At 40.0% G+C, this 13,894-nt stretch overlaps 3 protein-coding genes across 4 annotated transcripts; all 3 read right to left on the bottom strand.

Annotated features, from left to right (window-relative positions):
- Nucleotides 1-166: 166 nt before the first annotated feature.
- On the bottom strand, nucleotides 167-1,270 carry LOC120015909. Its single transcript, XM_038868411.1, has 2 exons — nucleotides 575-1,270; nucleotides 167-461 (listed from the first exon to the last, which is right to left on the bottom strand). The coding sequence occupies exons 1-2, from the start codon at nucleotides 1,085-1,087 to the stop codon at nucleotides 306-308; spliced, it is 669 nt and encodes a 222-aa protein (XP_038724339.1). The 5' UTR covers nucleotides 1,088-1,270; the 3' UTR covers nucleotides 167-305.
- Nucleotides 1,271-1,574: 304 nt separating this feature from the next.
- LOC120015907 (protein EARLY FLOWERING 5-like) lies at nucleotides 1,575-6,903 on the bottom strand. Its single transcript, XM_038868409.1, has 9 exons — nucleotides 6,562-6,903; nucleotides 5,823-5,916; nucleotides 5,056-5,141; nucleotides 4,026-4,075; nucleotides 3,852-3,921; nucleotides 3,685-3,766; nucleotides 3,209-3,594; nucleotides 2,377-2,877; nucleotides 1,575-2,214 (listed from the first exon to the last, which is right to left on the bottom strand). The coding sequence occupies exons 1-9, from the start codon at nucleotides 6,640-6,642 to the stop codon at nucleotides 1,996-1,998; spliced, it is 1,569 nt and encodes a 522-aa protein (XP_038724337.1). The 5' UTR covers nucleotides 6,643-6,903; the 3' UTR covers nucleotides 1,575-1,995.
- Nucleotides 6,904-7,389: 486 nt separating this feature from the next.
- On the bottom strand, nucleotides 7,390-13,854 carry LOC120015905 (coatomer subunit alpha-1). 2 transcript variants are annotated; one of them, XR_005471852.1, is made up of 5 exons: nucleotides 13,707-13,854; nucleotides 13,243-13,478; nucleotides 11,766-12,260; nucleotides 8,131-11,162; nucleotides 7,390-7,650 (listed from the first exon to the last, which is right to left on the bottom strand). XR_005471852.1 is itself a non-coding variant. In XM_038868407.1 (4 exons), exons 2-4 carry the CDS (start codon nucleotides 13,448-13,450, stop codon nucleotides 8,212-8,214), a joined length of 3,654 nt encoding a protein of 1,217 aa, XP_038724335.1. In that variant the 5' UTR covers nucleotides 13,451-13,478; nucleotides 13,707-13,854; the 3' UTR covers nucleotides 7,714-8,211. The 2 variants fall into 2 exon arrangements, 1 of the variants encoding a protein (XP_038724335.1); XM_038868407.1 differs by lacking the exon at nucleotides 7,390-7,650 and having other exon boundaries at nucleotides 7,714-11,162.
- Nucleotides 13,855-13,894: the final 40 nt, after the last annotated feature.

Here is a 13,894-nt window from a genome sequence, read left to right as displayed (position 1 = left end):
AGTTATCAGTTTTTCTTGATAACTTTCATGATAGTGTCAGTGTTGAGATATGCACAAGTGACAAGACCATTCCAGTCCTCAAGCAAAAGGCAACTAAATATTCCAATGAAGAGAGGCTGGCAATGCCCCAAGAAACATGTGGAAAAAAATCATTACACTAGCCAGGTGAAGTAGTGAAGTACTTTCTTTATAAATACCTAACAGTTGCACAAAATGTCTTGTAGTTTAGACCACATTAAAGGGTCATCGTTGATATCAGCAAAATCAATGTACAAAAGCTGCTGGGATGAGAGGGACAATAAAAGTCAGTCTGCTCTTTGAACTGCTGTCTTGAACAAGAGGATGTGCAACTTTTGATCCATTGAGAAATACAGAAACCCACCAACTGAATGTGTAACAAATGACCCAAAACTTGTTCCAACAATGCAGTGCCATGCCGGCCCATACACCCCATCGAACTCCTGAAATCAAATTGAATAGTATTTTTAAAAAAAGCAGTTTATCAATTGAAGCAAACCCGGAAGACAAAATTCATTAGAAGTCAACAAGATAACGAGTTACTTCTAGTAATTACCTTCTTGAGAGTGAGTGCAAGGGCCTTGGATGTGAATTTTTCAAGACTGTCAATGGTCTTTCTTGCACAATTAACAGCATGAATCTGCATAAATGGTGGCATATCAAAGGAAACCACTTTGGCACCACTGTTTGCAAGAACATCTGCCAATTCCACCTGTGACCCACAGAAGGATCTCCTTCTGCCATCCAATGAAATTAGCTTCTTTTCTGTCAATTGGCCTTCTTCCAGCTGTGGTTTCTTCTTGTTCAACTCTTTAGAAGAAGAAGAAGAAGAAGATTTCTTGACCCTCCTCTCCTTGTGTTCCACTACTGTATCTTTGATTTGAGAAATGGGTTTCTTATTTGGGGTTCTGATGAAATCAGCAGAAACTGTCATGGATTTAGCTTGCAAATTGATGTCTATGCTTGGCCTAAGCCTGTGAGAGTTGGGAATAGACAAGAATTGGTTTGGCAAGTGAAGGGGATCTGGGTTTTTGGTGGGGTTTGAGTGCCTTTTGAGGTGTTTAGCCATGTTGAAATTTGGAGATGGTGAAGAAGCTTTGATTTGTGGGTTCTGGGCATTTGTGATTGTGAGCGAGACTTAACGATGGATCATTGGTTCCAATGAGAGAGAGAGATCTGGGTGCACTTTTTGTTGTGATGTGAGGGAGCGGCGGAGGAGATGGAGGGGCCTGCTGTAATGTGTTTTTTTGACCGTTGACCACATCTATGAGAAGGAAAGTTGAGAACAAAAATAAAACAAGAATGGGCCTTACTGTGGGCCTAAATTACCCACGACAATTTTCCCTTTTGTTCTTGATCAACAGTACAAGCATAATAGATCTGCATTAATTTTCCAGAAAGAGGAAAAAAAAAACTCAATAGTTCTGTGAATTAAAAAAAGATATTCTTTCAGCCCAACTAAGTTGATTGAGAGTGAATCCTTTCAGCCTGAAGATCTTAGTGTTTCATTATCCAAGAGCATTCATGATCTCCACATGAAATTTTGAGCGTACAACTCAGCAACCAATTACTAGGATCCCTATCATAACTTCGGAGAATTTTGAGATACATCAGTAGTTGCCAAGCCACAGTAAACTTGATTCTGGTGAGAAATTAGTACTGGGCTACAATTTGAAAGATAAAAAGACATCATCATCATCATCACTGGGGGCCCAAAAGAGGCCTTGTTCATCTGATCGTGCAAAATAGGGGAAATCATGGGTATAGGTCGAGTTTTGTAAGTGTATTGTTTATGGAGACAAAATTTCCTGAATTACTGTCCAAGACTGGAGCAACCTACGATAGGGATTAGTCTATTACCCATTGAGAGGAACAGAAAACAACATGATTTAGGAGACAATCCTCAGCTCGACTGAAAGGTATTAGACATTTGTGAATCTGGATTCTTCTGTGCACCTCTCACCAGCTATACTGGATTCAACTTTCAAGTGCACCAAGATCTTTCATTTCTTCCAAAAACGCTGTATAGGAGTCGTCGATGCTCTGTGCCTTTGGCGCAGATGATGAGTTAACAAATTGTGGCTTTACAATAGTAGGAGGAGCAGGCTGAGTGGTCGCAGCTGCAGACGAGAGCGTTGGCTTTGCTTTTGCTTTTGGGGCAGCAGTCTCTCTCCTCACACGAACTGATGCAGGAACCTGAATGCAAGTCAAACAGATTAGGGTAAGGAAAATATAACTAATCAGGATGCAAATGCATGAGTAGCCATTCCCAGAAAAAAAAAAGAAAAAAGGAAAAAGACACGTAAACTGCTGTTGCTTCATAGAGCAATATGATGACAAACATGAGGATCAACTCACCATAGATGTAAGCTCTGGAGTATGTTGAGCTAGAGGCCTCTTAACAACAGTTGATGCAGCAGATTTAACATATGATGGCTTCTGAGGAACAGCCAGTCTGCTTGCATCTTCTAGGAAGGCAGGAGGAGGACCCGGTGGAAGAGGGGGTCTCATCATGGGAGGAGGTCCAGGAGGGGGTCCATAGGGAGGCCTTGGAATAACTGGGACCATTAATCCTGAAGCAGCACCCTGGAACAATGGTCGCACTTCTTGAGGAGGTGGTGGTGGAGGAAAATGTGATATTCCTGGGGGCAGCACATCTGGCTGCACTGTTGGTATCAAGGAGGACCCAACGACTGATGGCTGTCTCGGAGGAGGAGGTGGTGGGGGAGCCATTTTGAGATCCCTATTTGCTGGATTATTATTCGCATCAGTTTCTGATGAAGCACCTGCAGACGGATTTGCAGCTGATTTAGCCGGCATCCCAGGAGGAGGTGGTGATGGAGCGAGCACAGTAGGTAACTGATTAAGAAAGCAGCACAAATGTTACCATTTCCTTGGTATAACTACGGTATTCAACTTTGGTGAAACCCTACGCATCAATTTTTTCCTGCTCCAAAAATTGAATGATAAAGAACAGCTTGTGATGTTGTTCAGGTTATCAGATCTGATCTACGCATACAAATCTATTTCTTGGGCAAAGACAACCAGCATAAACTCATAGTTTATTTTCATCATTGACTACCCCGAATTTAAAAGATGCTCATCACTCAGAAGATTTGGTCTAATATAAAGTCTGCCTCAAATTTTTATATCTATCAGAAAACATTGCATAGACTGACAAAGAGCCTACCTGAGCTGAATCCTCTGACAATGCAGGCAAATTTCTCCCTTTTTCGCTCATACTGGTACCAGGTGGAAATGGCTGTGCAGATTGCTGGATGGGAGGCGGCGGGGGAAGTGGAGAGTGACTTGCAACTTGGTCTTCATATGATGGGCCAGGAGGCTGAGGTGGCAGGGGAGGTAAAGGTAATGGGGATACAGCAGGTTTTGGCGGGATTGGAGGTGGAGGAGGTAGAGGCAAAGAGGCTGGCAGTACAGAGCCACCACTTTCCGGCAGAGGAGGTGGTGGAGGGGGTGGTGGAAGTGCTGCTAAATTAGCATCCTCTGGTTCTACTTCCGAGGAAGACGCACCAGCACTCGATGAAGCAGTAGCATCTGATAAAGGAATTCGAGGTCCTGGACAAAAAAATAAATAAAAAATGAGAGAGAGAGAGAGAGTTAAAGAATAAGCACTCAAGAAAGTCTCAAAGGGGGGAAGATAAACACCTATTGATGACTTAAACATGGGAGGTTTTCCAGGTGGTGGCGCCCCAGTAGGATTTAGCATTGGGTGATAATAAACAGAGTCCTGCAGAATAAAGATCAATAGACACACCCCAAAAAAAAAAGGAAAATTGAATAAAAGTCGCAAGAAAAAGCAGATCACAATTTACTTCAGGCTTAGGGTGATTGACTCGCTTCTCTTCTTCAGCTGTTGTTCTTCTTCGAGGAGGTCCCAAATGGCTGCAGTAGAACACAAACTATGGCTTGTAAAATGAAAGAAAGAAAATGTTAAATATTAAATTTCAACTACACAAACAGAGAAGATCAGGAAAATGAGTCTTCACCTGAACATAACTGGTGTCTCACCCTTCTCCTTCATTTTATCTTCGTATTCCTGTCCGAGGTAAAGAAGACTATGAGGTTATGACTACCAATGTCAGTATGATTGCAAAAGAATATAATCTTTGTAAAGGGGCCTACAATAAAGGGGCAAGTCAGGAGAGGACTCGTATATATGTGTGCTAATCAGATTTTCGCTTGATTTCCCCAAAAAATACTAATTGAATTCTACCACTTTGTTCCGCCCATATCAATATATTAACCATCATGTGTTTTTTTTCCTAGACCTAAATATTAAGTTTATAAACCTAGAACCAATCCCCTGGGAAGACCATACATCAGAACCATGAGAAATATGCCTTGGACTAACGAAAATTTCAGTATCCAGCTTTAAGAAATTTAAGCCATTTAACTCCTTCGAACCTTAATCATCGCATCTTATGTACCCAACCTTACAAATGCACTGAGGGTGAATCTTAACCCAGAGGTAAAGTTACTTCATTCCAACAGAGGTGTAATAGGTTCAAAGAACAAAAAAGAGCCTCTTCAGAATTTAAGGGTAATGTACTGCACATTTGTCATTCCTCGTTAACGAAACCCATCAGCATTGCGTGAATTAAGTGTGTTTCATTAAATCGAAATCCAGAATCAAAATGGTTCAGCTATTCAGCAATCACCAAGTGTCTGCTGGTGTCAAAAAAGTTTCTACCATTCAAAAAATATATCACTACCCAAACAGGATCTGAAGATGTCTAAAGAATTATTCCTCTGCTAGTTATCCATCAACTGTGGTTCGTCCATGCATTCAAATAATAAGTCACTACACAAACAGGAGACCTAGAATTCCGAAAAATACTGCATGTGTAAGTTATCCATAAGTTCAGTATGTCAGGTGACATGCTTTCCATATCTTACTTGACCCAAGCTTCAAACACCCATGCAAAATAAAAATACTAGCACAAAGAAAATATTTCCAAGGAAAGTAGTTCCATTAGGAAATAAGGGGAAGTGTGAATCTCATATTACGACGGTTACCTTCCTCTTCTTTAAAACAAGGTTAAGTGTATCCTCAAGTTGCCTCTTCTTGTGTTTTCTTGCTTTGTCCAGAGCACCATCAGCCTCTGTGTCAATTAATAACAAACACAAGTGAACGAGACCTCAAGAAAGTCAGTGAACCAAGCTATATTACAATAACACAGTACAGGTACAAAAATATCAAATAGGAAAGAGAAAAATACATGCACATGCACTAAAAGCCTTGTGGAAAAGTTAAATGCAATGTCATAAGTAACATATCAAGAGGTCATTACATACATATTTATGCATGTATCATCATTCTAATCCATATCTTAATCCTAAATTCCTATTCGTTTCAGGTCTGCTACATGAATCTCTAGTCTGTAAAGTCCACAAAGTGATTTTTCTGTCATCATTCAATTCTGCTTAAGACACCACTCTCTAATACTCCTATCGTGTCCACATATCCAGATATAGTCTTTCACAAGCTTTCAGACTTGACTTTGTCATGTTATCAATATTGAACAGGGAAGAATCTAATGCCATTAAGGAAACAAAAACACAAAGGCAGATATTTAGCATAATATATAACCTAATGAGTTTAGTTGAGGATACAAATCAGTGAAACACATTATCTAAAACGTCAGGATAAGGTGCCGTATATTTTACTGCTCCTACTTTTACGTCAGCTATTCCATTCAAAGAACACACATAAGCTAGGAAAAAAATTCCAGATTTTAAAAAACCATTCAAAAAACAATGCGTTGAAATAGAAGGAGACTCACTCATCATTTCGAGCTTATCAATCTGCTCTTTAATTGTCTCAGGATCCTTCTTTAGAATTCCCACCTCCCTCACTTTCTTTCTTTCTTTCTTGTTCTGTTAAATGCATGAAAAATTGAAAACAAAGCAAATGAATCTACCCAAGCATTACAAGCCTATCAAGAACAATACCAAGTCTTTTTGAAAACAAAATCAACATGACTTGGACACATAAGATAGAGATGCTAACAATATATCAGATAAACTTCAAAAAACATATATTTAATAAACTGACTTACCTGGATTTTTTATGAACTATATTTAAATAATAAATCATATCTTCTGATTCTACTTAATTACATAATATCTCGTTTTAATTTACACTCAGATTAAAAGAAAAGGGAGCTCAAACAAATTTGCAACATCGAATATGAATTTGAATATTCCATGATACTGCATTCAACAGAGGTCACAATCAAAAGCTATGGTGTACTGATGATTTCAAACATATTACAATTCCATGACATTACATTCAATTGCAAGCAATGCAAATCAGACAGGGAGGAGAAGGAAGGACTTAAAAATGAACAAATTTGCATAACCTCCAGGAGACTCAAAACTTTAGGGCATAATACGATTGTTGCACTAAAAAATTCCCCAAAAATAAAAACTAAATATCAAGTGCAAGAAAATACAGGAATCGGAAGTGAAAATAAAACACACAAGCATAATCAAAACCTTAAAATGTTGAGTAGTATTTACCCGTTTCAATTCCTTCTTGCGAATCTCCTTACGGTAGGCGTCGGTGGGATTCATGACTTTTCCTCCTTTAGTCGTCTTCATCGTTTCTCTCCTTCGTTTGATCCTTCGTTGAAGACGGAGGCTTTTCAAATCGCGGGTAAACGGAGACTACAGCCAACAAGCAGGAGTCCGATAAGCTTCTGTATTATTAACGATTAAGGCATTGGTACACTTTTTACCAACTCCTGAACAATACTGCTGGACACCCGACTCCACATTACTTGGTGAGTAACCTGAGTTCGTGGGGATATGAGTATGGGGCGGTTCAAGGGCCGGACACCGGAGGGGAAAAGAAAAGAGAACAAGGGTATAAATGGGGTTTAATAAGTATTAATTACAAGTATAAATGGGCCGAGCTTCCAGTAAGGGCTTCGTTTGAGCTCGGCCTTCTCTTTAGTGAAACGGGCCGAACTGGAGTATTAGGTATGTAAGCCCGAGAGCCTATTTATAAAATATATATGTAGTAAAAAAAATTATTTGAAACGGGCTGAACGGGAATTTCCACTGTCAAAATTAATAGGTTAGAAGTCATTAGTCATATCAAATAAAATGTGACTCGGGGATTTGACCATAAATGCCGAAAGTGAAAGCAAAGAATAGTTATATAGGCTCAATTATTCTTGATTGAAAAATGATATTGGATCACCCGATCGATATCACACCAAAAATATGTTCGTTTCTCGTTGTATTATGAGAATTAAGAGCCTGCGAATATATGATTGGAACCACACGCATTGAGTTTCAGTCAGAACCTGACGCATTATAACTAGAGGAAAGGGACTCGACTGATAAAAGAAAAGGAATTTTATATTATAAAATTACAGAACTAAACAAAATTACAAAAAAACATTACAAAACTGATTACAGGTGAAACAAACATGACGCCTAAAGGAACAGAGAGTACCAGTGACAGAAGGAAAAACTCTCTGGTTTCAACCATCTAGTAACACTGGAAACCGGTTAGCAACCGTCCCATTTAAAAAAAAAAAAAAAGTGAACATACGATAAAATTTGGAGAAATATTTGGCATAGCCTTTCGCAACAAAGTCCCTGAAATGCAAATCATAATAATCTGAGCAAATACAGTTCCATTGCGAGAAAAAAAAAAGTTGATAAGAACACGAAAACATGTATACACATTCACACTTGGCAACAAACTCATATTCGGATACATTACTGTAACAACTGCAAATTTTCAATTATCCAAACTGGCTGTGTAAATAATATCATGGTATTACATTCACCTACAACCAATATAAACCCCAACTCGTCCAACAAATAAGCAAATTTGCTAGAAGACATCTCCATACATAGACATGCAATATCGTCCTGCCTATAATCAACTAATTTAACAGGGGGTCCGCTATTCTTGTCTATGAACAACGAAAAAGAAGAGAGACTAACTAAAAATTCTCAAGTTGTTTATTACATTAAAATCATAGCATACTGACAAAGAATAACAAAAAGAAGTCATTTAAAGGAGAGCACAAACAATTCAAAAAGAAAATCAATTCTTCTTCAGTATCTTACCTTTATCCTGCAACGTGACTGCTCTTCCCGCCAAAAGGGAGATCTAAAATCTTATCAAAATTTCCCGGTTAAAGAGCTTGATCATCGTATCTGGGAAGGAGAACAGAGCAATCCAGAAGCATCTGCTCCAACCACTGAAAGATCGCAAACAGAGCAGAGCTGCCCTTCCTGGCTTAGCACAAACCGGGAACTACAATAAGGGCAGGAAACATCCTTCTGTCCCCGGTAAATTGGCAAATAAGTTGCTCCACAGGTGACAAATGGGTTTCTAAAATCGTAATTGAGCTCCGATGCATCATTCATGTTCCTCTCAGCAGCCTGCAGCACTTGCCTTGCTGTCCTAGCTTGAGTCTCATTTTGGGGGTTCGTCTCTATTAGCCGCTGGGCAAAATTAGCAGCAGTAGCAAGGTTCTTTGCCTTGTAGCACACAGTCATTGCATTTAGCAAAGCAAGGCGTAAGTGAGGCATTTGCAGATTGCAATGGGTGAAATAGGCAGCAAGTTCCTGCTGACGTACTGGATCATCTTTTAATTCCCTCCTCTTTAGTTCCATTTTCAAACCCAAAACATATTCTTTGACAATAATAATCAGCTCCTTGACTTCATCAACTTCCCTCCTTGACTCAACAACAATCAGAGGAATGGTATGAAGAATGCTAATGAAGACACGAAGAGCCTCAGTGAATTTCCCAGAAGTAGTTGCCTTATAGCCCATCTTAAGTTTCTCTTCCAGCTGAGAGAAATTGAACACAAGTGCTGGTGGGCCCCTCACATTAGGGTTAGCTGACTCATTCCGTCCCCGTTCAACTGCGAGTGATACAACAGGAGCTAATGAAAAAGCGCGTACATAGGAATGGCTGCCAGCATGAAGATCAAGAAACATAGATTTCAATGGAGCAAAGTTTCTTATTCCAAGTTGCCTGCTCAGCAAACGCATTGCGGTATCAAAATTGCCTGCTGCAGCATGTTCAGCAGCGAGTGATGATCTCTGGATCCAAATCTGGCTAACGGGCATGCCAGGAGTCGGTGCCACAAACACAGAAGAACGAGCATTGACGGAAGCCCTAGGCGTGTCTGCCTCGGGGGGAAGTTCCAAATCTTCAAGTTCCCACCCTCCCTCTTCTTCATTGTCTTCAGCGCCTTCCCCATCCTCCAAAACTGCTGTAACATCCCCATTTTCTAGGCCATCAGCATCTACCATATCCAGGTCCTCACCCCAAGCACCATCAGCATCCTCTTCCTCCTCTGCAGCACCCGTACCAACATTATCCAGCCCACCTTCAAAGATGCCTTTCATGACTCTCAGAAGAGGCCAATCACCAGCACACATGATTGGAGTCGGGGGCATCAAAAGGGAGGGTTCCTTACCCTCTGGTAGAGACGGAATATTATCTCCCAACTCAGCAGCTAATCGCTCAGCTGCATCTTGCAGCCCATGGGTTTTAGCTGTGATATAAGCAAGAGGTAAGTGGCCCACATTCTCTAAGATCTTGACACGTTCCTGGACATCACCCAGATATAGGGCATTATGAAACTGACCCATGACATCATTCTTCACTTCTGCAATTTTCAGCATCTTTGACAACTTTTCCATATTACCAGTTATGAGATAAAGAAAAGACAATCTCTCAAAATTCTTTGTCCTCTGATAGGCATACTCCACAATACCTGCATTGCCTTGGCGAAGTGCTTCCACCCCCAATTTATACCAGTGATCTTTCTCATCAATCTCCTTAGCTGATGCGACGGCAATTTGAATGTTTCCACTCTCCAGTGCCAAATTGAACCGAGTTTTTTCATCCTTAACAAAATGGAGAGCTACTTCAGGAAATCCTTTCTGTTGCAAATAAGCAATCATTGCCTGCCCACAAAGTTGTGAGTTCCTAATCATGCTCATAACATGATCATACCTCTTCCTCAACAGAGACAGTTTGAACATATATTCAGTTGCATCAATAACTATTGACCTATTCTTCCCATCACGATCCAAGCAAAAGAGAGTGTTTCCAGAAACCTTTGTAATGTATATTGGGACATCGAGGGTTCTTATTATCCCGCTATCTCCATTTGGGAGACAGTATTTAACGTGATTAAGAGTTGTATAAATGAAAACACCATTATCATCCCATGCTCCACTCTTTACACGGATTGTCTCATGAAGAGTGCATTGGTGCACAAGCTTCTTGCCAGCAATGACGATGGCATGTTTGCTGAGCAAGGCAACACACTCCATGTCATTAGACCAAACAACATACTTGATAAAAGGTGTTTGAAGTTCACCAAGAACCGCCCTCTGCTGGAGATCAAAAATATGCACCCTATCCTCGGCCCTACATAACACATTACCTGTACCAGCATAGAATATTGCATCCGCAGGAAATTTGAGTTCAACATTTTTAACAGCCTCATTTTTCAGGTTCTTCACTATAACTTTGTTGCCGATTTTTTCAAGCACCGCAAACCTATTACGAGCAATAAATACAGCTGATCCCCCAATACCTCTCTTTGCCTCTTGCATGTTATCACCCCTACCAATGTTGTCTCTAGGGATGACATATAACTCATAGGATCCACCATCCACATCCGAGCAGAGAAGAACAGCATTTTCAGTGGGACTGTAAGAAAGGGTCCTAGGACTCTGGTTCAAGCTGGTTGACCCAGGCCGTCTGATTGGAATAACTTGTGTATCCCTTTGAGTTGAGAACTCAAAGAATCTCAAAAACCGGTCTTTGGCGTAGAACAATGAATCACCACTTACTGCAAAGGCAGGTCTCTCTCTCTCCAACTTAAAAACAATCATTCCACTGTCATGTCCAGCAGCTAGGAGATTCATCTCAGGGTGACACGAAAGAATCCAAAATCGGTCGTGCTCTCGTCGGAAAGTCTGAACACCAGTTCGCTTAGTGACATCCCACACGCGGATACTTCTGTCCTCTGAATTGGAAACAATGATGTCTTGTTTGGCATGGAACATAACACATGAAACATTATTCATGTGCCCTCTCAGGGTGTCCACTTCCCAAGCCTTTGTGTCTGAAAAAGAACGTGTATAATTCACTTCAGTTCCAGAAGTAATGATGCAGGAACACATAATATTAAAGAAAGGAAGAGATAATTAGACTCTGTAAAGTCAGAAGAGTCTATTTATCTTAGGTTTAGAGACTCCCCAGTCTCTAATTCTATCAAAACTTTCCTTAGAAAAATATAAAACTACTTATCAGACTATGACTTTGACAAGAACTATAATTGATAAAATATCACAATAAAAGATTAATAATAACACCGACAATATTAATTTCGAAATTCAGACCTAACAAAAATGTAAATAAAGGAAATATAAAAAGAAGTCTCAAATCCGGAAAGAAAAGACAAAAGTTCAAAGCACTGGTTCTAGGATATTTACATCACCTAAAGCAGAATACCATAATCCACACGGAAAGGTTTCCAATGATTTTTCTCTGAACCAATTTGGAGGTAGCACTATAATTATGTTTCCATCATAGAGCAGCGAAATAAATGTTGAATACAAACACAAAAACTCGGTTCTAAATTATAACCAAGTACATTTCGATATAAACCTAATAACAACATAAACGAACAATAAACTAAAAAATGCAGACTTTCAAATAAAATTACCGTTCATGCGCCATAACTTCACTTGGCGATCATCTGCGCCTGAGACAATCAGAGGCAGAGTAGGATGGAAAGCAGCCCAGTTGACTCCCCGGTCATGACCTTCCAATACATACTTAACAACAGCATCCACACTGCCAAACAGATCTGTATTCATCTGACTCAACCGCAGGATGTCATCTGCGGGGGAGACGGTCTTCTTTCTCAGGGCACCAATATCCCAAACACGTACAGTCTGATCTAGAGAGGCCGATACAAGAAGGTCTTCTTTGGGGTGGAATGAGGCACACATAACATAATGATTGTGGCCCGTCAATACAGAAATGCAAGTGCGCGACTGCCAGTTCCATATGCGAATAGTCTGATCATCACTGGCGCTCACAATCCATGGATACTCATGATGAAACTGCACAGTGCGAATGTAATCAAGGTGTCCAAGGAGTGTAAACAGGCACCGATGCATCTTATAGTTCCAAACTTTGATCTTGTAATCATCTCCTGCAAAAGCAAGAAAGTTTACCGTGCATGTAGGAATAAATACCTTCTTTGCATAAGCAATAAAAAAATTACATCAGAAAGCAAACAGTAACACAATATTCCACTTCAACATCATTTCCGATCCTAAAGTCTTTTCATAAAAAATAGAATTAGATAACTCAAAGAAACAAAGTTGCAAGCATTGTGCGAAATTTCAACTGAAGAACCACACATTTCTTGACTGACGTTGGCAGCGCCAGCTATCTTCAAGGCTTAAAGCCCTTGGTTATTAATACCAGATATCTGGTTCAAATCAAGCCTTCATCATAACTAGATGTTAAAGGGATTGGAATGGGGTCCCCCTCTCCTACCACACAGAAGGTTTCATTATAGAAAATAGAAAGAAAAAAATGGAGAAGAAATTGAGTGAACAACCAATTCAGCAACTCAGATCTAAAGGCTCCATAAGCATATTAAAATCCATAAACATAAACTTCATAAATATAAGTTCTATTTCGCAATGATGCCTAAGGCCAGTATGCAAACGCACAAGTTCAAGGCACAAAACTTGAATGGAGCAAGAGTCTGAGGAAGGTGAGTTTCCTAAATTTAAGATAAACTAGAATATTAAAACTAATAGCCTTATGGCCCTTAACATCCAGTCATTTGGTCCTTGCTGAGCTGATCCAATCAGCTACATGGAAACAAAACAATCACACCTTCCCTGCTCGTTCACTAAGAGAATTCTTGGAATGCAAACAGAGCTTAGAAGCCAAGATCTAAGGAGATCAAGTATCTACCAGCCAAAATAAGTATATTTCATTATTTCGTTCCATATGATTGTTACTCAAACGAGCCCATTAACAATCCACAGATCAACCAAAATAATCATCAAAAAGGCTGACGAGAATCACAACATCATGCATAAAGCAGGCACTAGCGAGCAAACTAGAAGCGACGAAAGCGGAAAATTGAATATGAAAAAACGAAAAAAAGATCGTACCTCCAGACACAAACAACGGCTGAGATTTGTGGAAGTGAACGCCACGAACGGGTCCATCATGTTCGTCAAACCTGTCGATTAGAGTCCCCATTCGATAGTCCCATAGCTGGATCACGCCGCTGTGAAGACTTGCAAGGATCCACGGTCTCTTGTTGTGGAAACTCAGTCCCTTCACTCTGTTACTCTTCGTCTCAAACTTTGTCAACATTTTCTTTCTTCAAACCAACTCCCCAAATCTAAAAACAACCACAACCGCAAGATCAAATCAGAAAGAGACTTCTCACATACAGAGTGACAAAATTCCGTAAACTGGTAACTGAAATCGTCCGTAATAACATTATCGTAGAAAATTCAACCAAACACACCGAGAATTCAAAATAACACGAGCTCTCGATAACAGATCTAAGGAGATCCGAGAGTTTTGAGAGAAATGACATTAACAGAGAAAATCGAAGACGATTTACCTCAGATCTGATGAAGGAATCGGGAGTACCTCCCTATCGCATCTGAAATCACCCCAACAAATGTATAAATTTGCACAGGGATGCGAGTACCTAATTCTAATATTCTATAGAGCTGCGTGCTTCTTTTTTTTTTTTAAGAGGGAAAGTGGTGGTATTTTTAGAGCGAGAAGGAGAAGAAACATGGAGGA

Source organism: Tripterygium wilfordii, chromosome 15 (assembly GCF_013401445.1).
Source record: "Tripterygium wilfordii isolate XIE 37 chromosome 15, ASM1340144v1, whole genome shotgun sequence".
NCBI classification, from domain to species: Eukaryota; Viridiplantae; Streptophyta; class Magnoliopsida; order Celastrales; family Celastraceae; genus Tripterygium; species Tripterygium wilfordii.
This window is presented reverse-complemented; position numbering and strand designations above follow the sequence as displayed.